Consider the following 25,780-nt stretch of genomic DNA (forward strand, 5'->3'; position numbering starts at 1 on the left):
GATCTGTAGTTCTTCAATGTTCCACTGATATCAATTTGAAGGCGCAGATGCTGCTGGACATGCGCGGATGTGCGAAACATGGCGGCCTATAGATCCAATGGAAAGTAAAGCAGTACAGCAGCTATCCGACCTTACACGGTGAGCAAACATTAGTGGCACGTTTTTCATATTTGTTATAGTGAATCAATTGTGCTGCAGTGTATTGTGTATCTAATGCGTTTGCTAAATTTCACAGTGATTACACTGATGCGGAAGCTGAATGCGCGTTTACATGTAAGATGATGATGTTGTGTATGCGCGTCCTGTGTATTCTTCCCTGAACGAAAAAAGCTCCGTGCTTCTCTCTAATTGGTACAGTGCTGCTGAGTGCATGCGAAAAACTATTTTCAGTGCATCGGAAAGTAGCCTATGTCTGATATATGTTTTATGTGTTACATGCATATATTTGCTTAGTAAAACAATGAAAATAATTATTATTGTTGTTAACACTGCCGTTTCAGATAGAAGCATCTGTCACATTAATGATGATGGAAGGACAGTTCACTGTTTAGCTGTGACACTTATTGTTTCAATTATTTTGTCTCAGAAAAAGTTATAAATTTACTCATACATTTTTTATTTTTACATTTTAACATGCTTAATATAATTGCATTTTTCATTCAGTTGAATATTTTCAATGCATCATTCATATGTGTTGTTTTAGTACGCTATCATTGAGATATTATTTTAGTTTTAATTAGTATTTTCCATTTTAATATATATATATATATATATATATATACATCATTTATAATTAAAATGAGAAATGTTGCCTTGGCAGCTGTTTTTTAGATTGTATTTTATTTCAGTTTTTATTTCAAGTAATAAACTTTTTTTAATGGTTTTAGTTGTAGTTATAGTTAACTATAATTATTTTAATGCAGATAAATATTTTTTATACATCCTGTAGCAACATAGAACTGATAATCTGAGGGTTTTGCATTTATAATTTTAATGATTTTGTTTGTTTGCTTATTTTTTTAACCAGCACTATCCGATGAAACCAGAACTTTTTTTTTGAAGAATTAAAAGAGCCCATCACATTAATGCATGAGATTAATTAGATCTAGGCATCTCTGACATTCTTTTCATCTGTGAATTCATAAGAGCCATTTTCACCCCCTCCCTGCTTTAAAGCAGCCGTCTAAAGAGGAAGCTTCCTGTCTGGGGGGTGTGGTGCAAGGGCCTTGAAAAGACAGACGGACAGAGAGAGAGCACAAAATGTAGACATCATCTGTTAATGGGAAGTGGTGGAATCCTTTTCATGTACTGCTGCAGACTCCCACAAATGCACACTGGCTAATGACCTTTTTATGGCGGTTTGGAATCTTTATGACGACTCTCTGAATGGGATTCACAGCTTAAGACAGAAGAATGAGGAGGGGAAGGGGGGAGGAGAGAGAGAGGTTGTCTGCTATCTAGACACAAGTGGCTAGTAGTTTCAGAGCAGAAACACTGGTGTGACATTGAAAGGACTGTATCTCTTTTTCCTTGCAAAAAGGACTTGTTTTTTGGGAATTTTTGGTTTTAGCATCATCTGGAGTTTTCCCTGAATCCTTTGGCTGGATAGACAAGTAAGAAAAAACTAGAAATACATGGGGTTTTTTTATTGATTTTTTTTTTTTTTTTTTAATTTAATCTATAAAAAAAAAAAAACGTTTTAAAATTAACCTTGTAGTTTCCGATATGCCTATAATTGCCTTTATATTTCCAGTGATTTTTATTTTAGTTTTATGGCAATATATTTTTAAATAATATATTTGAGCAAAAAAAAAAAGAAAAAAATGTATGAAGTTATAAATATTATTAGAGTATATTTTACAAGAACATGCTGTCTGGCTTTCTTTTTTAGAATTTAAAATGTAATTCTTTGTAATTATTAGTGAAATTTACTAGCAATTTTTTTTTCAGTCACCATTTTTTTAGTGTGTAGTTGGACCTTAATAACCACCTGATATTTACATCGTCTTAAATTAACATTTGTGTATGAAAGATGTTATAACAAGGCTTATAAAACAAAACTTAAAAACACTTAACTACAAATTAGAGCTGATTAGATATACATCTTATCAGTTTACAAAAATGAAATCCTGAAGACTCTATTATATTTGTTAATTTCACTTTTGCAAACTACAAAAAAATAGTATTTTCAAAAGATTCATTTACTTGTTGATGGGGCTAAAATGGTAGCCAAGACCCTGTTTTTCAGTCTGTATTTGTTTTTAATTTAGCTTTGTTGAATATCCCATTGAGAGGCATTAAGTGGACTAACAGAGGAATAAAAGGGAAGTTCCTCATCCTCCTGTCAGCTCACACTGGACGTCAGCTGCAGCCAATTTTCTCCAAACTGAGATGTGACTTATGACTTGCTGAGCGAGCCGGGGCTTTGATCAGTGAGCACAGGGTCCCTCAGAAGCTGCAGTAACTTATTATGATGTCAAATAGAAGAAAAGCTTTTCTTAGCTTTTCTTTGATTCTCTAAAGCTATTTGTGATTTAGTGATAATCTTTTTTTTTTGGGAAGTGCAATGTTGGTGGAATAAATTGCACTCAGATGCCAGTAGGGAGTATAAAGTATAATCCCTGTCTTCCGTAATGCTGTAATATGGGTTCCGTGGTGGGTTCATGAACTCATGGGCCAAAGCTGATCTCTCGTGATAAAAGAGACAAAGAGACTGTTATTTATGAATAACAGGATCTTACTAAAACCGGTTTGAATATAAGTTTATATAGATTTTATTATGTTTTTAAAAGAATCCTGAAATGTTTGGACTCTATGAATAGTTTGGTGTTTTTGTATGTGTATGAATATTTTGTATTTATATTTACAGTATACTACTGTTTAGGGTTATAAATGTGGTGTTTTTTTAATGCTTTTGAAAGAGGTATCCTATGTTCACCAAGGATGCATTTGTTTGATTAAAAATACAGTAAAAACAGTATTTTTTTTTTTTAAATATTATTAAATTTAAAATAATAGTTTTAAATTTGAGTAGATTTCAAAATGTAATTTATTCCTGTAACGGTAAAGATGAATTTTCTCCAGTCTTCTGTGTCTCTCTCAGAAATCATTCTAATATGCTGATTTGGTGCTGAAGAAACATTTATTATTATATTAATGTTGAAAACTGATACTTTTGTTTGTAACATTATAAATGTCTTACTGCTATATATATATATATATATATATATATATATATATATATATATATATATATATATATATATATATTATATATATATATATATATATATATATAATGATTCCTTGCTAAATAAAGTATTCATTTATTTCCAAAAAAATAAATAATAATAAATAAATACAATTTTACTAACCTCAAACTTACAGTATGGATGGTAGTGTAATGAAAAATAAATTAAAAAGAATTAAGGAAAAATAAAATAGAATGTTATTTGTATTGATACAGTATTACTAAATCTTTCTTTTTCTCTTTCTTTCTCTCTTTCAGTTGGCTGTTTCAGAGCTGTGCTGGCTGTCCAGTTTCTGTCCACTTCATGTGGAGCTCCAGGTCACCATGGGCAAAACCCACCAGAAAGGTCAAAGTGCTACTTTGCCATTCAAATTTTCATCTTTTTTGTTAATCCTTTTTCATAATTACGTAACTTGCTTGTTATTATTCTCAGAAATGTTTTGACATTTTTTTATTGCAGACAAAAAACACAGTAATAAGGAGAAATCAGGGAGGAATAATGAGGATTCACGTCCTTCACAAAAGCTCAGCGGTACCGCCTTCTCTTTCTTTATTAACCTGTAAAGAAACAAATACTGTGTACTTTATCTCATTCTTCCTGATGAACATTCCTCAGAGCCGTTCAGCTGGGAAATGTACTTGAGAGAGACTTCATCATGTCCTGCTTCCCCCAGCTGTTTCAGACAGGTAGAGCTCTTCAGTCTATTCACAATGCTGCCTTTCTGCCCAAATAAAGGGTCATCTATGGTTGGCTGTGGCTTAATTACACTGTAAAAAGTGATTTTTTGAACTTGTAAATAAAGATAGCATCAGTTAAGTAAATTTTACAAACAAATACTATTTTGTCTTTTTACTTCCAAATATAACGTTTAATTCAATAAGCTACTTGAGGTTTCGTTTTTATTTATTTTACTTAAATACGTAAGTAAATTCAAATGGAACTGCCTAAGTAGAAATTAAAGTTAAAAAACTCATAAGTATATTTTACTTAGAACCGTTTGTTATGTTTACAAGGATTCTTTAAGTAAATATCAAAGTTATGATCCCATATTTCCCATCATGCAGTGGGGCATAAATAATTAAAAATGTACACTGTTTTATGGTTGCTTTTGTTGTTAGTTGTTTAGTTTAGTTGTTAGTTGTTGTTTGTTTTAGTAACATACTGTTTTGTGACACCTGGAGTTCATTTTCTACTCAAAATGACCCATTTATACTCAAACACTATTCACTGATTGTTACCGTCATTGTGTGTGTTGTACCAAGTTTTGAGGTCTCTGTGTTCATTTGACTATTCATTTTATTGAATAGGCATATTATCTTAAAAGGACAACAGCCTGTCTACATGCTTACTTGCATGTTTGCAAGTGAATCACATGCTGTAGTAGAATGGTGGTTTTCAAGTGTTGCCTTGTTAAAGTAAATTGTATAAACTTGCAGATTTTATTTAATTCAATGTTTGAGTTTTACTTAAAATATATGAGTGCAAAAGAAGGAAAAATTTGTATACTTTTTTATAGTGATAAGCATTACATAATGTAAAATTTACAAACAAAGAGTCAACAAAATTAACTGGGAATTTCCAAGTAAATTTAACTTAAATATGTCTAATTAAACCTACTAATAATTATGTTTAGGCTTTTACTTGGCAAATGTTTGTAAATTTACTAGCCTTTTCTGAGTGAAAGAAAATTTGCAAAGTTTTTTCAAGTAAATCCTACTCCACATTTTTTACAGTGTAGTTTTAACCAATATATTTGTTATTCTTTATGAGACTAAAAAGTCTGAAGATTAACAGTAACAATCAGAAGTAACAGTAACAACTTGTTACCAACGATGATAGTAACCAATTTTTTTGAGCAAAAATCATCATATTGAAATGATCATGTGACCCTGACTGACTCCACAGACCCCAAAATAATGTGTGTACATGTAGTTGTTTTTTGGCTTTCCTCATTTAAATTACAGTAGACTTAAGTTTTCCAACCTGTGCCATTATTGCTATAATCTTCACACTATTTCATGAACATTTCATGTCTTTATGTATCCCCTCTATGTTTTTTTCTTCCTCTCTCCAGTCAAGAGTCCCTCCCAGTAATGATTTTAAAGTGGGGATGAAAGTGGAGGCTTGTGACCCGAGAAATTCCACCTCAATGTGTATCGCCACAGTGATGGGATTAATGGGCGTGCGTCTGCGGCTCAGACTGGATGGCAGTGACAGCACCAATGATTTCTGGCGACTGGTTGACTCCTCTGACATTCAGCCGATCGGCACGTGTGAGAAGAGTGGAGATATGTTACAGCCACCACTGGGTAAAGCAGTTTAAATAAAATAAACTTCAAGAAGGGTTCAAACTAAATCCAGTTTTGGTCTAAATAAGTTGGTTTTGAGATCAATTTCTTTTGTCATGTTAAAGTGATTTCCAAAGATCACACATAATGTGCGTGTGGATAGTTGTATCATTGTTAGAATAGTATCTAGCATTTGTTTTCCCTAAATGCAGCATAATCAGGATTTTAAAGTGATTTTTTTCCCTTGGCTGTATTTATAGCAATGTAATTTTTCTTTTCTTTTTTTTTTTTGTTCATTAAACATTTCCGGTTGAATATTTATTTCTCATTATTAGGGTTCAGAATGAATGCCTCTTCATGGCCCATGTTCTTATTAAAAACATTAAGTGGCGCAGAGATGGCTCCAGCTTCAGCCTTTAAAAAGGTAATTGCTTCAATTTGCAAACCTTGTTAACAGGTTTTTCATAGATCCATGAATAAAGCTTTGAAATAAATGGAAAGTGGTTGGTTTGTTGTACAACATAAATTCAGACAGTAATAAATATTGCAACAAACTGTTTTTTTCCCCTTAAATGTTTACATTTTAGCATACATTACCAATCAAAAGTTTGGAATAATTAAATTAATATATATTTTTAATGTTTTTAAGATAAGTTTCTTATGCTTACCAAAACTGCATTTATTTAATCAAAAACACAGTGAAACAGTAATATTGTGAAATATTATTACAATCTATAATTACTGTTATAACTGTTTTCTATTATAATATATTTTAAATGAAAAGTAATTTATTCCTGTGATGGCACAGCTGATTTTTCAGCAGTCATTACTCCAGTCTTATGAGTTATATGATAGTTGTAATATGCTAATTTTGTGCTAATTTTGTGCTCAATTGTTATCAGTTATTATTCAATTCTTTATAATGGTTTTTATTACTTTTTTTTTTATTTAATGGAACATTCAATGAACAGCATTTATTTGAAACATAAATCTTTTAAACATTATAAATGTCTTTACTGTCACTTTTGATCAATTTAATGCTTTCAAAAACATTTAAAATATTCCAAACTTTTGACCAGTAGTGTACACAGTATATTAAAAAAGAAAATATATATTTCTGATGTTTTGAGGAGTCAAAATTAATTTGTTATATACAATATTTAAAAAATTAAATTTGTATATGGATGGTTTGTTCCCTGTGAATGCCTCAGGAGCCACCCAAACCTACTCAGAACTTCTTTAAACCTGGTTTGAAACTGGAAGCGGTGGACCGAAAGAATCCCTACCTCATTTGTCCCGCTACCGTCAGAGAGGTGAGAGGGGACAAGATATTCATCATGTTTGATGGCTGGAGAGGAGCGTTCGATTACTGGTGTCAGTATGACTCCAGGGACATCTTCCCCGTGGGCTGGTGTCAACTGACCAACCACAGTCTGCAACCTCCCGGCAACAGCTGTGAGTACAGTCTCTGACCACTAGAGGTCACTACAGTTGAGCTTTTTCCTCAGTGAGTATAGCGAAAACCTTGGTTTTACTGGTTATAATGGGATTTGTATTGGTTTTAATGGAAACTGTAATGGACACTGGGGATCTCTAATGGTAATTGGTCGCCTTCTATTGGTGGCTTGTTAAAACCACTAAATCCTAATAGAATATGTCCCAAAACACACTACAGAAAACCATTTTTTTAATGGTTTTAATGGTTAAAAGTTGATGGTTTGTAATTGGATTTGTAGTGGAAACCATTACATTTCTGTGATGCTTTCTATTTTTTTTTTTTTTTTTTTTTTTCCAGTGAGGGTTGACTCTCTAAACTTCACGTTCTCTACATTAATATGTTCTCTGTTTTTTAAAAGTTTCTGCTAAATTAATAATGTAAATGAAATCAGGTCTGATATTTATAATATCCATGATTTTAAAATCTGAGAACACGTTTTCCAAGGTAAAATCATTGAATTTCATGATTTAATTTATTGTAAATTATCTTTTCTTAAAAAGACTGTTAAGTAGTGTTACTTAGAATTATTGTAATATAAGACCATTGATGTCAATTATATTAGAAAATTTGTAAGATATGCAATATATATTTTTACTGAATTTTAAAGTTCTAGAATATATTAAGAATTTAAAATTTATCATTTAACACATATAATCATCTGTCATAACGTTTCCGTTCATAAATACTGACATTGCTGCTGTCTATATATATATATTCTACTGAAAGAAGCTTATTGCTGTTCATATTATGAAATGTGGCTGTGATTGACACTCTCTTTTGCATTTTTATTGTTTCTTTTTTCATTTCAAAATCTCATTGTAAAATTTCCTTATTGTGCATGCAATTTTTTTCCCAATTTTTGTTACATTTTATTACATTGCTTTACAAATAGATTTTAATTAACCAGACTTAGGGTAGATCTTTTTTTTTCAGTTTATTATTTTAATTTAAGTCAAATTTAACGGGTGTTTTATTTTATTCTGACCTAATTAATAGAGAATGCATGTATAGTTCATTTCTAAATCTGACATCTCTCTCCTTTTTTCTAAATGTGAGCAACAAACAGACACACTGCAGACACCTAATTTCTACTTGGCAGCAACGTTTACTTTTTTATCATTTCCTGATGTGCTGTAAATCTATAGGATGTGATGGTTTATCGCTGTCTGTTGGTGCTGTTCAAATGTTTAACCCGTGCTTAAGCAGTTTGTGTGGCTCTGGCAGAATAATTAATGTGAAGTAAATGGAAACTGAGTTCTTGATGGATGAAGGTAGTTATGTGTATCCTATCAGTTCTTCCTCTTCTGAATACTTTCAAGGCATGTTAACTGCTCTCTTCCTGCTTTTACCAAAGCGGACACGACCAGACAGAAAGAATATTGTTGGGAGATGTTTACCATTCAGACACCAGGGCATTCAAGTATGAAGTGTTAATGAGTACATATTAGCAATTAATTGCTCAGTCATGGCATTCTACTGTTTGCTTGTTTGTTGGAAAGGTATTTTGGAATATTTCTCTATGAAAAATGAAATAATTATGTCTTTGATGTTTAGAATTTCAGACACAAAAAGGATTAAATTTTCTCCTGACCAATCATTATAAATTATTTACAGACTGATCACAATTCACTGCCCTAGTTTTAGTGAAAACACTTGGATCAATCCATGACTCAGCACTAGTTTATAGGCTGAAGTTTAGAAGAGCTTTATTCAGCAAAAGACTACTACTGGGCTTTTAAATCTTTGACTGCACCAAATATTCTGAATTGATTTTTACACCAAAAATTGTAGACATTATTCCTTTGAATAAATAGAACAGTCATATATGTTTTTTCCAACACTTATTTAAGTACTATGTTTAGAAAGGTCATAGGCACATTTTATTTATAAACATGAAAAAGCAAATGGTTCAGATGAATTCTGATGGTATTTTAGTGAGCTTTGAATGAAGGCATGAGAGCAGGAGCTGTGCATTTGTCCTTTCTTCATTTCTTCATTTGCCTTGCATAGTAGTTTTAACTGATCATTATGAAAGTACCACCTTTCTAATGAGTGATGAACATTTTTTCCTGTGGGTGTTTAAAGGATGTCTTAATGTTTTAAGTTTTTCTAGCTGGCACAGAGCACGTTGTGCACATGTGTGCATTTATTAATAATGTAGCAAAGAACAACAGTAATGAGTGCACAGGACAATGGAAAGCAAGCTGTGGACACAAGACAAAGGATGAACATGTGGTTCAGATCTTCAGTTAGTTAAATTTTTTTTTCATTTTAATTAAAATAAGGTTTCAACTTAAATTCTCCTAAAAAAAGAGAGAGAGAAAGAAAAGTGTTTAGATTTCCTGTAATCTGGAGTTGTGCTGGTTTGTGTTAGAATATATTTCTTCTGAGAGTTTGTTTTTATTCAGATCATCGATAAATCATTCAATTTATCTTTCTCATGTACTATTAAGAAAGAGCTTTAAGATCCAGCCCAGTTCTTTTGCACAGTTGTAACAGCATTTCAGAGAGAATTAAAGCAAAATTGTCTATCACAAATCTTTTTTTGCCTTCCCATCTCCCATAGATTTTTTTTTTTATAGGTATTTTATGATTTTTTCTGGATTTAATAATTAATTTAAAAAAGCAACAATTCGCCTACTAATGTGCCAATAATAAGTATTTTTACATTTCCAGCATGCCTTAATATATTTCTATGACTTTAATTATATTGTTTCTTAGTGATAATAATAAAACGCCTTCATTTAGTCTAAAACAGTAATCCATAATGTGGTATGCTTTGCCTAAATGATCTTCTTCATGCCTCATTTTGTTATTTTTAGAGCTGTTTATTAGCACTAGGTAGTGAAGACACTTATTAGTTATGCGTTCATCTCTGCTCCTGTTCTCAAACCTAAAGTGAGAACAACAGTGTTGGTGCTTTCACACATCTCCTACACTAAGGTGGCCTAATGCATTTAGAGTAAATGTGTGAGACAAAGCAGACAAAACCAATTTGGCTGTAGCCTGTTTGTGTATTTGTAATAACCTTTGCATACATTTGGATAATTTCATGGCAAATATCAGTGACTTGAGTAGGGTTTGTTTGGAATTCTGAATGGGGTTTGGGATTACAACTGGTACCAGACTGAGGTGTGGGTACGAGAATATACCCGCCGGGTGTGTAAGAAAGCACATAAATACCTTCAGTGGGAGCATTATTCATGCCTCTCTGTACTTGTTTGCTTTAAACAGGGCGCTCTGAATCTGATCTCCATTAACCTTTTACCACCTTCAGCCCTAAAAGCCTGAGACAAGCTTTGAAATGGCAGGAGACTGATAATTATAGGGGTTTGGATTTTCTAAAATGTGGAAGTTTGTCAGTTACTAATAAAACTACCCCATTTTGCAAATATATATATATATATATATATGTATATATATATATATATATATATATATATTATATATATATATATATTTATATATTATATATATATATATATATATATATAATATATATATATATAGTATATATATTTATATATATATATATATATATGAGACACTATAGAGACACTATATATATATATATATATATATTATATATTTTTTTTTTTTAATTGTGCGGTGTTGTTCAAAGTTTTCAAATGTCTTGTTTTTTCATGAATGCATACATGGTTACATTTTTTTATTTTTAATGAATTATTTATTATTATGCATAATAATAATAATTATTTTTTATATGTAGATTTTCAAGGTAAAGTCTACATTTTAATGTAACATTCATAAATATTATTATTATTATTAATGAATGATGTTATTATTATTCATAAATAATAATTACTTTATTGGTATTATTATTTATGTATGATGTATTAAATGTAGACCAAATCTAAATAATACTAATAATTTATTTATTAATTTATTAGTTAGCTATATTGTAGCAATAGCCAATAATACATTGTAAGGGTCAAAAGTATAGATTTTTCTTTTATGGCAAAAATCATTAGGATAAGACCATGTAAAGATCATGTTCCATTAAGATGTTTTTCTAAATTTCCTACCGTAAATATATAAAAACATAATTTCTGATTAGTAATGTGCATTGCTAAGAACTTTGGACAACTTTAAAGGCACTTTTCTCAATATTTAGATATTTTTTGAACCCTCAGATTTTCAAATAGTTTTATCTCAGCCAAATATTGTCCTATCATAACAACCATTAATCAATGGAAAGCTTTTTATTCATCTTTTAAAAAAAAATTGACCCTTATGACTGGTTTTGTGGTCCATCGTCACATATAATTATTATTTGTGAATGTTGCATCACAAGTTGACGCCTTATAGTTAAGGACTGTCAGTCTGGCTGATAGCATGAATACGACCCCCAACCTCCCTCCTCCTGCTCCTCCTCCGCCCCCGCCTCCTCCTCTGCTCGTCCCCGCCTCCATATTAATCAGATATTTCCCGATCAGGGCTCCACCGGCACGGCTTTGTCATGCGCTTCTGCCGCTACCGCTGCTGTTCAAACCGGGCGCGAAAGTGAGAGCGAGCTCCGTTTGTTCTGTTGCTGTGAAAACTGTCATCCTCCACTGAGAGATAGATTTATACCGGATTCGTTTGTGCACAACGCGGATATAGTTGAAAGTTGGCGTTTTGGTGAGTTCTTCTGGTGTATTTCCGAGGCTTTTGTCTCTGCAGTCTGTTGCTTTGTTTTAGTGGCTTGTGCATTGAGGTCACATGAGTGTGTTGACCTGAGTCTGAGTGTATTTTTTGCAAAGGTTTCATTCCTGTTGCTTTTATTTGCTTCGTGTGGTAGTGCACTAACACTCCACTTTTATTTCTCTATTTGTGAAAACCATTCATTGAGCTTAAAGACTGTGGCAAGCCGTTTTAATATTTATTCTTTTAATTCAATTTTTTTAACAAGTTATGCAGTAGTGACTAGTGTCTTTTTCAATTTAACTAGTAATTGTTCATTAGATACTAGCACTTATTCCAAAAGCAATTAGTATTTATTTATTAGTCATAAATTAATATTTATTCTTTGCATGCTAGAATGCACTACTTGCACTACTTTTTAGTATGCAGTGAATCAGAATGGCTAATGCACAGTTCAGTTAAATATTATTAAATTGCTACCAGCAACAATTGGAATACACACTATGCAGTTCATATCTGAACCACAGATCACCACTGAATTCAACAGGAAAAAAATGAAATATTTCATAGTAATGAAGGAATAGTTATTTTCACTATACCAGCAAGGGAATAACATGTTAGTACTAAGCATGTATTCAACTGGTTACTTATACTTATTCACTGCATATTACGATGCTAATCACTCTTGCTAATAATCAAAAATATAATATTAGTAACATAAAAATATATAGTATTAATTGTTAACATAGCTTGCCACAAAATTAGAGATTTTTATGTGTGGTGTGGTCAGTCATAAAGTTATGTATTGTAAATTTTACAAAAAAAAAAAAAGTGCATTGCTGAATTCACTTCGGAAATTTGTTTTAGCAAGAAAATAAATATGCATCAGGTAGAGTAATTCAGTTAGTGATTTTAAGCTTTAACTAATTTCCATCTGAATGGAAAAATCCCGTTGACCAGTAAAAGTAAAATCTCAGATTAATCTTTTTGTACAGAAGCCACAAAAATATTAAAGCTTTTGTTGAACTGCTGTAGCTGTTTTGACTTCAGCTCTTAAACAGATTGCATTGTTTCATTAAATTGCCTGGGGCTCAGAGAACCCTATATCCCCTTTTACCACACACATGCATATGCATGGACACAGACACACACACACTCTTTTTCAACGTTACTCCCCCACAACATGTGGTTTTAGTTCCTGCTGAGTTGAAGCTGCAGTCAGTCGTAGACAGATTGCCCTGGCGTTCGGGTCTGGTGTGGGGCGAAATGTAAATATTGTGAAAGAGATGAAGTAATTAGACTGGTTTTGCCCAGACACCTTCGTTGCACATCGGTTGCAACCTCTCCCATAACCAGACGCCCCTCAGGTCCTGCACTGAGCTGAAGGGTGTGTGTCTGTGCACTGGGAGTCAATCTAGGGGTCACCGGGTCACTGGATTGAGCCAATGAGAAACTGCTTAGAAATACGCTTCACCTTACACACAGATCGATTAGGCTGGATAAAGTTTGCTTGTACATTGCCAGTGACAGAGCTTTTGAAAATCTTTGCTTCTGTTGCATGCCCATTATGCATATGTGTGCTTGATTCCCAGTGTGCCTGCTTATATTCATTATTAGATATTTGAATGAGAATCAGCCACTCTTAAATGAAAGAAAACACTTGTCCATTCCTTGTGCGCTCTTTCTCCTCTCCTAATTAAACGTATGCGTCTCGAGCTTCATTTCTCTTGCCGTTCCCCTCTCGCGGCCCAGGAGAGCAGCTGCACGTAGGACTCTGTGAAAGCTCCCAGATGTACTTAGCAAAGCCGACTTCTGCTGACCGCCCGTCAGCCGCACCGTAATATGAGAAGTTTATCTGATCTTAGAGATGGCCTATACAGAGGAAATAATAGGAGAATTTGGTGCCATTGGTCTGAAGGATGTGTATGCATTGGAGATTTCACATCATTGTTGTTTGATACTCAGAAAGCATCGACTTATTTTTTACACCTTCACTGATGGATTTTTTGATGCTGAGCTGCAGATATTTGATATTGTGGGTTTTCAAGGAGAGGAATGGGAAATGGATTTGTGAATATTAAAAATATTTGGTTTGCAAGGCAGGGTGTGCGCATTGGAGATACATTTTTTATTAGCAAACTCACCTGGATGCATGTGATGAATTTACAATGAACTTATAATGCAAAGCACTGTCTATTGTCTTTTTTTCCCTTTATTTTATTTATTTTAGCAGAGCTGTTCCTTGTACATCTGCTTTCACATTTTTTTTTTTACCAGAACATTTTTATTCAATATATGACACTTGTGTTTTTTTAACACTCATACATTACCTGAAAATACTTTTAAAGAAAATATAAAGTGCTTTAATGATGTGAGGCGCTTCAAATGAAAACCATAAGGTGCTCTTTTAAATGAGACTATAAAGCAGGCACTGCATTTTGAACCAGCAACTAAATGAATAATACATTAACTTGCCAGCTCAGTAATATTCATAGAAAAATGTTTGTCGTTCTGTGCATGATAAAATGATTTTGAAATAAACTGCGGAGATGCACTGCTAGCTGCAAACTGTTTTCATAGCTCTTATATACCAATCACACACTCATAACGCACTCATCTGGGTGGGGAACAGCGTTAGTCTTTCTTTCTAATGAGGATTACCTGTTGGCCCCTGAAAAGAAGCCTTTGATCAGAGAGCCATTGGGGGGAGGCCTGCAAAACAATAGGGTGCTGAAAAGCACATGCCTTCTGTGGGGCACAATGGCCAGCTGAAACAGTCTCGCCTCAAACTGTCTTGAAGAGGATCCTTAGATAACTCAATTTTTGTGCTGCCTGTTTTTAAACAGCTGCTTTCAGGGCTGTAATGTGATGCTTCTAATATGCAAAATCTAAAATGGCCTCTGAGGAAGAGAATTCAGCAGTATGAAGAGTCTTTGAGTGGTCAAATAATTCAAAGGGTAAAATATCAAAGTTTGAGGCTCGACTCTGTTTAATTCACTCAATTCACTCAGCGTAAGAACCAATATATAACCAATAATGCTCAATAATGGTTAAATAAAATCATCTTGTAGGTCCTAATACATTGTAGTAGTAATGACTAGTGATGAATATTTAATAATATCATACCAGACCCATGTTCAGAATGCATTCTCCTCTAAAAAAAAAAAAAAAGAAAATGAAATGGTGGGTCTATGGTGCAGAAATGGAATCTTGGTTCTTTAATACAGTGGTGGCCGAAATGATTAGAACACTAGTATTTTCACCCGCTAAAAATGGTTTTAAGTCAGTTATTTCTGTTTTTTGCTGTAGCGTGTCAGTAGGAAATATCAGTGTACACTTCCAAACATTCACTTTGCCAGTAATTGTAATAATCCAGTGAGATTTCTGTTTGCACAAGGAGTCTGACAACAGCATTTCTTGAAGCATCTTGGAGATGTTGCCACAGTTCTTCTTGATTTAATCGGTCTCAGTTTGTTCTGTTTCTTCATGTCATTCCAGACAGACTGGATGATGATGAGTTGAGATCTCTGTGTGCAGCACTGGCTGTTGGCAGGCAAAAAAACCTCACTGGATTATTAAAATTAATAATTTTGACCACCGCTGTATATACCATAGTACAGTATAGCATATCCAAATACTTTGATATTTACATTTTTTATTATAAGCATTTCAATGGAACTACCATAATACATGCAGTAATACTATAGAACATTTGTTTGTCAAGTGATTTGTATAATAATTTTTACAGTTAAATTAGCTTAACATTTTTGTTATTATCATATAATATTATAATACTTTAAATAATCTTTTTGTTTTTTTCTTCCCCACCTTCAGTCACGTTTTCAAAGACTTTTACTCCGGCACTGGGACAGTCCAGTCAGTCTTGGCGCTCCATGCAGTCCCCGTACCGCCTGCCGCACCCCCTGCCCCCTCTGCCAGTGCGCAAGGGGGTACGAGGGAGGAGACCCAAGAGCCAGACCATCGCCATGCTAAAAGCAGCAGCCGAGGCAGCAGCAGCTGCAGCCGGCACGTCACCGAATGGCCAAGCGCAGTCCAATGCAGCCAAGAGTCCCATGAGTTCACCGCTCACACCCAAACCATATAAAAAGAGGGGACCCAAACCTGGCAGCAAGGTACAACTGCATTTTTGTGGTTGCACAGATTGGTTAAAATGTTTTAATTTAGCCTATTTATTGTGATACTTACAGTTACAGTCTTCAAAGGACAGTTCACCCAAAAATGTTGTCATTGACAAGTGTTGTTTTTTTTACTTTTTTTTTTTTTTTTTTTTTTGATTGAATTTGATGTCATCGGTAGCCAACACAATGGGATTCTCCTTATGGTATAAAGAAATAAAGGGGGGGGGGGGTTGCCTCTGGAACTGATCATTATGCAGCTTTTGTTTTGATTTTAATTGTCGTATGTCATGAGCAATTATTCATATTAAACATTAACACTTTTATTCTGGTACATTAAACATGCTGTATTCACCTCATTTGTCTGTCGCAATCAAGATAAGGCATTTGTAGTCTTCTACCATAGTTTTGAGAAGGTGGGCATACAATACTGGGGTTGTTTTGTGAGAGTGTGTATTGGTGTTTTATCTCTCCGTCTCTGTCTTCCACCATTACAGAGGAAACAAAAGGTTCCTCATTCACTTTCAAGCCCCACGTTGTTGTCCTCAGTGTCAGATGGGAGACTGTCTAGTCTGCAGACAACAAGAGAATCAGGAGTTGTGTCCACAGGTAGGCTTTTATCTTCCTGCCTTTATTTTCTACCATACATGGGCCATGTACTCCTCAATATTCTGATGGCTTTGTAGTGTTGTATGCTTCACCTGACTATCCACTCCCTCCTCTTGTAGTTTGTGTGTATGTGAATAAACATGGAGACCCAGGGCCACACCTGGACCGTAAACTGTTATTGCAGCTGCCTGATCATTTCGGGCCGGGTCCCGTGAACACGGTCCTCCAGCATGCAGTCCAAGCCTGCGTGGACTGTGCGTTTCAGCCCAAAGCTCTGTTCAGCTTCCTGCAGTCTCAGTCTGACGGAGGGGAAATCATCAGAGGTTAGTTTGGACCAGCTTCAGAGTTTGATCTACTTTAGATTGTGATCTGGGTTTGATTTTAAGAGTGATTCTTTGATTAGGAGAACATTTCTGCCAGGAATGGAGAATGCTTTAAAATAAAAAAAAATATATTATATTATATTATATTATATCATATCATATCATATTATATTATACTAAAATGTATGCTTTTTTTAATTTTACTATTTTTGAGTTGTCATACATGTTTGTGTTTGTGTACATATATTTAAATTCAGTAATAGTAAAAGTAAAAAATGTATATCATAAAAAATAAATCATTTAAAAAATATTTATTATTGTATTATAATTTGTATATTTGTACACATTTATACATACACACACACACACACACACACACACACCAAACCAAAAAATGTCAAACCAAAAATTATTCAGACATATACACAGATAAAATTTCTTATATTTTATTACTAGTGGGTGCGTGACACTATAGTACATTTATGTTAGTGAGAATAGCAAAATAAAGTAAACTGTCACATATTATACCCAAAAATTCTTCATACAGTGGCCTACCAGTAAAATGAATAAACACTTTGAAGTGTTTTTCTTTAATTGCTAATGCAAACTTTTTGCACCACAGACTGAACAATTTTTTAAACTATAGCAAAAAAACTGTGATAATGTGAAAAATGTTGAAGATGTCTGAATACATTTTGGTTTGACTGTGTATATATAGTTAAGATAAAAGAAGAAATGAAGTCAAAATATGATTTTTAAGTTAGTTAATTTTTTCGTAGTTTACTTTTGGGTTTTCTGAAAACTGCAATGGCTAGCACACACAGTAAATAAATAAAAAATCCTCATCACACATTAATCTACTTTAAGGTTGATCAAGGCCATGGCATGGGGTGCATGTTTTAACAAATATGAAGCATTGTTTGAAGAAGTTAATTTTTCAAAACGTCAGGGAGTCAGAAGTGCTCCTAAAGGAAGAATGATCCATAATCTGAAGTGTTTTGAGAGCTGAATGGCATATTGCTGTAAGACTGGGGCTCCATTTGAATGTGTTATTTTAAGGTTGTCAGCATGTGTGTGCTTTACAATAAAGGGAAAAGAGAAGAGCATGGGTGTGTGGTTGCCCTGAAAAGAGAAGGGTGTGTGTATGTTTAAAGAGAAGCGTGTGTGTGTGCGCAACTGATGTCATCAGACTGCGAGTAATAAGGGATGACATCTGTGTGTAACCTGGTTTGGAGCATTTGATTGGGGTGTCCCCAGGGAAGCATGCATATGTGTGTCTATATTTGTGTGTGCGCAGGGGGTGGGCCCCACGCTAGGACTGTTGGGCCATCTGCTGCGACTCCATGGCCCCTTAATCGGCACCCATTTAGTGCCCCCCCCAAAAAATATAAGTATTTTGACGGTTGGGACTGTTTTTTAAATGCATATGAAAAGCATCCTAGATTATACATGCATTACCAGTTGTATGCTATGCATTCCATGTGATGTTTAGGAGTAATGCAATTATGTATGTTTAATTTTGCACAAATTCTACTTTCATGCAGTTCGCTCAGAAGGAGGAATCCACTATGTCAAGCTCCCCACTGCCTCCAGTGCATCGTTCGTTCTGCGCTTTCTAGAAACTCTTTGTCACCACCTGCATTGTGAGAACCTGTTCAGCAGCCAGCCGTTCAGTCCACTAACTACTAACACTCACAAGCCATATGAAAGGAGTAAATCAGGTATATGTGCATGTTTGTGTCTATGTTTTTATTGTTAACAGGAAATGAAGTATTAGACATTTGCAGTAATTAAAACAAATCTAAAATAAAATTGAATTTAATAGAAAAGTTAAAATAAATTAGAAATGCATCTAAATGAAATTTTGAATCTGCTGAAGTCATAAAATTACTGAAATATATATTTTTTTATATAAATAAATACTACAATAGTATATAAGTTATATATGCTTTGTTAGAGCTGCATACTTAAAATCATAATGTGGCAAAAAGTTTTACTATTGTGTAATAATTCAAATGTTATTTTTCTTAAAATACCAATATTCAATAATACATTAAAGGGACACTCCACCCCAAAATGAAAATGTTGTCATTAATCACTTACTCCCATGTCGTTCCAAACCTGTAAAAGCTTCATTCGTCTTCGGAACACAATTTAAGATATTTTGGATGAAAACCGGGAGGCTTGTGACTGTCCCATAGACTGCCAAGTAAATAGCAGTGTCAAGGTCCATAAAAGGTATGAAAGTCGTCATCAGAATACTCCATCTGCCATCAGATGTGCAATCTGGGTTATATGAAGCGACGGGAACACCTTTTGTAAGTGAAGAAAACAAAAATAACGGCTTTATTCAACAATTCCTTTTCCAACAGTCTCCTCTGTGTCTCTCATCATCACCGTATGCTGTGTATGGTCTTCTGTATCATCCGCGACTTTCATACCTTTTATGGACTTTGACACTGTTATTTACTTGGCAGTCTATGGGACAGTCACAGGCCTTCTTGTTTTCATCCAAAAAATCTTAAATTGTGTTACGAAGATGAACAAAGCTTTTACGGGTTTGGAACGACATGGGGGTAAGTGATTAATGACAAAATTTTCATTTTGGCGTGGAGTATCCCTTTAAATTCTTTCATTCATTAAAAATAGTAGTATGAATAAAAAGTGGACCAAAAAGAGATCCAAGTCCCCTTTAAAGTTCAGATGCTATGGGAATTCAACTGCATTCTGTAGGTCTTGATGTATGACCAGCAGTTTAAGATGAATATGTTTACATTTTAGTTTGAATTGAAACTTTGTCAAAATAATTTATTTCAGAAGTAAATCCTATGGTCTTCCAGAAGTGATCTATATCTTCTCTTTTCTTCTGTTGCAGTGAAAGAGGAGACATCAGAAGCTTTGTCTGTAGCACGAGGTACGAGACGTTTCAACAGAGATTCAGCAGCCTACACTGCTGCCCTGTCACCAAAACTACAGAGAACAGAAGCTCTGCCCTCAGACGGTACGGTTCGTTCAGCTGCTCTGACTGTTTTCGCTTGTTAGTGTCTGAGAGTGAATGATAGCGATCGAGTGTTTTATGCCACAATAACTGCAGCAGAACCAAGCCAGTTCTGATTGGTCGCACTGAAGGTGAAAGGAGGACGGGGGTTTCTTTAGGTGGAGTTAGACGCCTCTGTTCATTAACTGCACATAATAAAACTCTTACTGCAGACAGACCCCTAATTAAATTGTCTACATTGTAACTAATTAAGTGTCTGATTTTTATGAAGTTGTGAATGACCTGCCAATTTGGGTTATTTTTCTACTGCTGTTATATTTTGCCAGACATAGGTGTTGTGTTTTTAGCTCTCATTAAATGTTTCAGAGATCAAGCTCATTGCCACAAACTGAAGAAACCATAAATTGTGTTAAAAGCATTACAAAATGATTTGTACTACTAGTGTTTGCACATGTGTATTGGAAGCCAATTATAAACTGAGACATGTTACGAATTGATGCATCAGATTTATAATCATTCAGAACACAAGAATACTCTCCTGCATTTATTTTAATGGGGGTTTGTGTAAAATACTGTAGGTGTGTAAACTTTTAGCCTGTAGCAAATAAATAAAACCTTCTATAAACCTGTATTTGTTTATACACACAACTAGTCTTTCTTTATTATTACTATTTTACACAATATTAAATTGATCAAAAGTGACAGTGACAAGATTTTTACCTGGTTGAAAAATATTTATTTTTTTCAAATAAAAGCTGTTCTTTTGATCTTTCTATTCATTGTATTTGTTTCCATTGGATTGTATTGTGTTGAATCGAATAGAAATCAGGTAGCACTGCATCATAATAGGGGTGAATCGTATCGCATTGGTAGCCGCTTCATATGTATCTTTAATGTATCGTATCGTTGACTGTGCATCGAGATGCGTATTGCATCGGCCTCTGTTACAGAGATGCACATCTCTAATGTGTATATACCTTAAGTATGAACTAAAACATTTCACTTCGTGCTTCTTTGTAACAGAAACCATCGCCCATGCTGAAAATGGTGCCACCACGGACCAGCAGTTCTCCGAAGAGTCAATAGACTCGGCCTCCAATTCCGTTGCCCCGCGACCCCCCGCACTAAGAAGCACGTCTGAGTATCACACCCCGGCCGGAAGCAGCCCGCACTACCCCTCTCACCCCCCACCCCTCCGCAGACTCACCTCCAACCCCTCTGAGCTGGGACCTGCACGCACACACAGACGAGTGGAAGGTAGGCTATGTAAGAACGCTTTGTTTAGACACCTTCACACACACATGCAAGATTACAAGTCCCTTTTGTAGATAACCACTTTATTTTATTTTGGAACCAATTAATTGATTTTTACAGCTCTATGTTAAACCTTATAACGTTATTTCATGTGCCATTAGAAATGTCATTAAACTTTGAATAAGCGGTCATTCTATAAGCTGAAGGATAGTGTGTTTTTAAGGATTTAGTATTTAAAAAGTTACTCATTAATGGAATCGTATTGAAAGTCAGTGAGCTTTTAGTGTCTGTGCTTGTAGACATTACGTTTGTGTTTGAGCCCTGAAAGCAGAGCAGTTTTATTGTTCACCTTCTTCAGAATGCTTTGGGTCTAGCAGCTTGGCTTACACGATCAGTGCTGCTCTTCAGAGACTGAGATCTATTTCTATCGTGGGATAAACACCCATATCAGTTCCGCACAGAGTGCTTGTATGAGGACCAGATGTATTTTCTCTAATCAAATGTCAAGTGACACAATAGGCTTTGATATGGATTAAAGCCTGTTAGCGGCTCAGGGGGCCATATTTCTTTAAATAGCATCTCAGAGTGGGAGTGATGTTTGGGGTTCATTTTAGAGAGACCGAGTCCAGAACTGTCAAGGAGGGACTGATCCTAGACTAACACTCCCATTCTGGAAAGCTCATGTTCAGCTTCACAAAAAATACATGCGTCGGTTGAGGCGGGCAGAAAAAAGGATGAACATGGATTTAATTACTTTGTGATTATAAAGCATGTAATGCTTCATTACTGTGTGATGACATCTATATAATTCACAACATTTTGTGGGGTTTTGACCTCTAGCATCTACTACTTTCAGTTGTTTGCTGTATTTGATGCTATCATACTACTCTTATTGTTTCTGCAATATGTGGTACATGTATTGTGCACAAAATGAAAATGTTCTGAATAATGTGTTGAATGAATACTGCCTCACACAAATAGAAAAGCACATTTAAATATTAAAAAATATATAATACAAATAATTTAATTTAATATAGCACACTATTATCATATATAATATTTTACAAGAATTTTAGTGAGTGAAACTGTAGGCATCATCTTAACTTTTGCAATTTTAATTTTGTCTGAAAAAGATGCATATATTTTACAAATTATAAATGAAAATTAATCTGAATGTGTAAAAAAAAAAACTAATTTATTAGCCATAACTACATTTAATTTTTGGGTCGTTTTCTAGCTGCTAGCTCAACCACTGGGCCTGATCATCGAGCAGCAGAGAAGGATCTGACCAAAACGTCTAGTAAAAGTCCATCATCCTGGAGTATAGAGGAAGTGATGCAATTTGTGCGTGATGCTGATCCACAAGCACTGGGCCCACATGCAGAGCTCTTCAGGAAACACGTGAGTTTCTGGATTTCTCATGTTTTTTTGCATTTTCAGAACAAGATTTCCGAGTAGATTTTATAATAGATTGATTGATTGTTTTGCTTTTCCACAGGAGATTGATGGCAAGGCCTTGATGCTTTTAAGGAGTGACATGATCATGAAGTACATGGGGCTGAAACTGGGTCCTGCTCTTAAACTTTGCCATCACATTGAGAGACTCAAACAGGCAAAATAGTAGCTGGATCCACTAGAGGGCAACGGAGGAAAACGCAGGTTCTCTACATTTCAGAGTCGAACCACAGACTTCATTCAAGATACATGGATATTTATTACCTGTGACATTGATGGTCAGAGGTCCAACATATTGACCCATTTCAGCTGTACTCATTCCTGCTGGTTCAAACGGTGGGGGAAAAAAACTGACCAGCAAAATATTGTCATTTTTGTGGCAAATGCAAGAATTAACATCACCAGATTGACTTTTCAAAACTACCTAACTTTGCATGAACATTGTATACAAGAAATGTTCACTGGCTCTCATCTAGGAAAAAAAATCAGTGTAAAACTGCAGCTACAGACCTCAGTACCTCAGCGATACGATGCTCTGCGTTTTCAGACAATGGAAGAGAAAGCTGAACTCCAAAGGATTTCACTGTGTTATGTATTGTTTCTGGTACTGTCTACACGCACAGACAGCTTGTCAAATGTTCACTTTCCACTGTATTTCACACTTCATTTACATCTGATGAAGATGTATTTGAAACACATTATGGACGTTGACTGACTATGAAGGTTTTTGCTGCCAATTAATCAAATTTCACCATTTGGCATAGTGTTTATTTAATTGGAGTTATATTGAGTTGTTTTTTGTTTGTTTTTCCTGTGACATAAATGGAAATACACAATCATATTTCAAAATGTTCTGCTGTTTCATAAAGTAACAGAGAAAAAAATAATAAAAATGTAATATTTAATTTAAGTGATATAAACCAAAAATGGCTTTGTTGTGGTCTATAAAAGGCATCAATTTTAAAAGCACAAAATTTTACTTCTGACTGTTAGTGAAAACGTCATTACTATTGCTGTTTAACTCTAGATCATTACTCAGGACACTTGTACAATACGTTTTCATTTATTCATATTTTGTTAAAACAGTCATAATGTCTTTTCCCTCTAAAAACTGATTATATTAATGTCCACACCAGCACTTCAGGTGATCCATGAAGTGGACGTAATGTCACATGGTCCTGAAATTCAGAGGTTTATCTGCATGCTGAATAATGTACAGAACATGCACCAATCCCAGATATGTATGTGGTTCTTTTTATGTGTGTATCATACAAATTTGTATTTAGTTCAGTATTCTGTCCTTTTTTTATTTAATAGTTAGAAAGTGTTGCCTTTTTTGAGCGCATTGTCTGTTTATATCATTGATAATGGATTTTGTGACTTGGGGGATGGAGCTTTTTGTTATACACATTTATATACATACATTTTTAGCTCCTTTTAGATAAACTGTATTTACTTTGCTCTTATACTCAGGTTGGAATATTTTGTATTTACTTATTTGAACACTTTTCTACCATTTGAATAAATGATTGCATTTATAACGTTGTCATTTTCACTGTATTTTGAGTGGAAAGGTGCAGTACCTCATGAAATATGCTTGGTAAAATATATATATATATTATAACAGTTGAAGTGGTTAAAAAAAGTTCATCAAAGCTGTCCTAAGACAAGAACACTTTTTGGTTTTATGACAACTTCGGTTTTGATCCACTTCAAATGTTGACGTGTGTGTGTATGTATGTATATAATTAATTAATTATAAAAAATTAATTAATTTACCAATGTCATTTATATTTCTGTTATTGAAAGATATAATTATTGCATTTTAGTACCTTGTTTTGGTAGCTATAATTTAACTTTAACTTAATTTAACTTTTGTATATTCTAACATTATGTATATTAATTTAGGATAATCAATATTATGACTAAAGATTATTTAAAGACTATTTATTATTATCTGCAATCACAAAAACTATAATGTGATTTAGCATGTGCTAAATTTTGACTATTTTCAGGGCAGAAAATAAGCCAGATGCTGTTTTTTACATGGAGGAGAGTCTCCATGCATGTTTTGTGACCTGTCCCTTTTGAAATATACTTTTTTGTTATTTAAGATCTGTCTCTGTTGTTCACTAGAAGGAGGGTGAGCTGTTGACAGTCTGCTAGAGCTGTCCTGTGGCACAGTTTCATGGATCCTGTCTGGTTTCATGGGTGAATTTATCATGTAGTCCCTTGAGAAACCTCTTCGTTTGTCACATAAAGGGGGAAAAACATTGTAGTCCTCATACTTTGAATGTGTGATGTTGTTTCTATTGCCTTCATGTGTTGTCCATGTGTTTCGTCCATTCTGAAGTCTACAATTGGAGCATACCACAGACAGATCCAGTGCTGAGTTTGGTGAAGCAGATAAATCATATTCCCGCTTAGTTTGGGTTGCCTTAAGTGAGAGGTCAAGCACCTCGTCTTGAGAGACTGATGGTGTATGTGGAAATTCAGGGCAGGCCATGCTTCTGGTGCTTTTGTCAGTCATAGAACCACTTTCAGACGTTTTAATAAAAGTTTTTGAGTCTAAACTCTGAGGAATTTGAATAGGGATAGGGATTGGTATGGGTAACGGCACTGGTAACGGGACCACAAATGGATAAGGGACCAACAAGGTTGCTGGTGGGGTCAGTGAGGTCATTGGTGTGCTAGTGGGCTGAACAATTTCACGTGGCCAGAAGTTTGAAGGTAAAGAGCTTGGTTGGTCTGGACCAGTCATCTGATACTCTGCTGAAGCACAATTGCTCAGAGATGGTCTTAGATCTTGCAAACACGTGGCAGTTTCACGGCTTTGAAACACTGGTGCATCTGTGTGGTAAACCAAAGCTTCTGGTTGACTCGAAAGCAGGTTTTCAAGTAAAGTGCTTATCTGAATATTGGCAAATGGACAAGAGCGTAAAGAAGGTGGAAGTTGGGAGTTTAAAGGCTCATCCAGTACCAGTGGCATGGAGACTGTGCTTGAAGCAGGCAAGATCAAGGGAGACAGCCCTGTCTCATCAAGTTGAGGTGGCAAACCCCCAGCTAACTGAAGATTAACAGGAAGTACAACGGGCCTATTTTCAAGAATGACTGACTGCAGCAAAGATGTGGCCACTTTGAGAGCAAGATTCACTGAGTGTTCATTAGAAGGATTACATTCAGGTGAAGTTTTTCTTGTTTGTTCTTTGGAATTGAGATTAGAACAGCCCGATCCATTGCCATCTGGCATTTCTGTGTTGGTCTGATGTTTTATTACCTCTTTTGTTTGGTCCGCCAAGGTAGACCCTTAAGACCTGAAGGTTC

The 25,780-nt window shown here is 34.6% G+C and overlaps 1 protein-coding gene across 3 annotated transcripts; it reads left to right on the forward strand.

Annotated features, from left to right (window-relative positions):
* On the forward strand, nt 1-23,994 carry scml2 (Scm polycomb group protein like 2). Of its 3 annotated transcripts, none has more exons than XM_042733995.1 (15): nt 1-138; nt 3,509-3,596; nt 3,711-3,782; nt 3,867-3,937; nt 5,326-5,560; nt 5,875-5,963; nt 6,751-6,994; nt 15,516-15,814; nt 16,315-16,426; nt 16,546-16,749; nt 18,294-18,470; nt 19,625-19,750; nt 20,771-21,013; nt 22,239-22,402; nt 22,500-23,994. In XM_042733995.1, exons 2-15 carry the CDS (start codon nt 3,575-3,577, stop codon nt 22,620-22,622), a joined length of 2,181 nt encoding a protein of 726 aa, XP_042589929.1. In that variant the 5' UTR covers nt 1-138; nt 3,509-3,574; the 3' UTR covers nt 22,623-23,994. The 3 variants fall into 3 exon arrangements, with proteins under 3 accessions (XP_042589929.1, XP_042589931.1, XP_042589930.1); XM_042733997.1 differs by having other exon boundaries at nt 20,771-21,004; XM_042733996.1 differs by lacking the exon at nt 1-138 and adding an exon at nt 1,466-1,613.
* The last annotated feature ends 1,786 nt before the right edge of the window (nt 23,995-25,780 follow it).

This window comes from Cyprinus carpio, chromosome B11 (assembly GCF_018340385.1).
Source record: "Cyprinus carpio isolate SPL01 chromosome B11, ASM1834038v1, whole genome shotgun sequence".
NCBI lineage: Eukaryota > Metazoa > Chordata > Actinopteri > Cypriniformes > Cyprinidae > Cyprinus > Cyprinus carpio.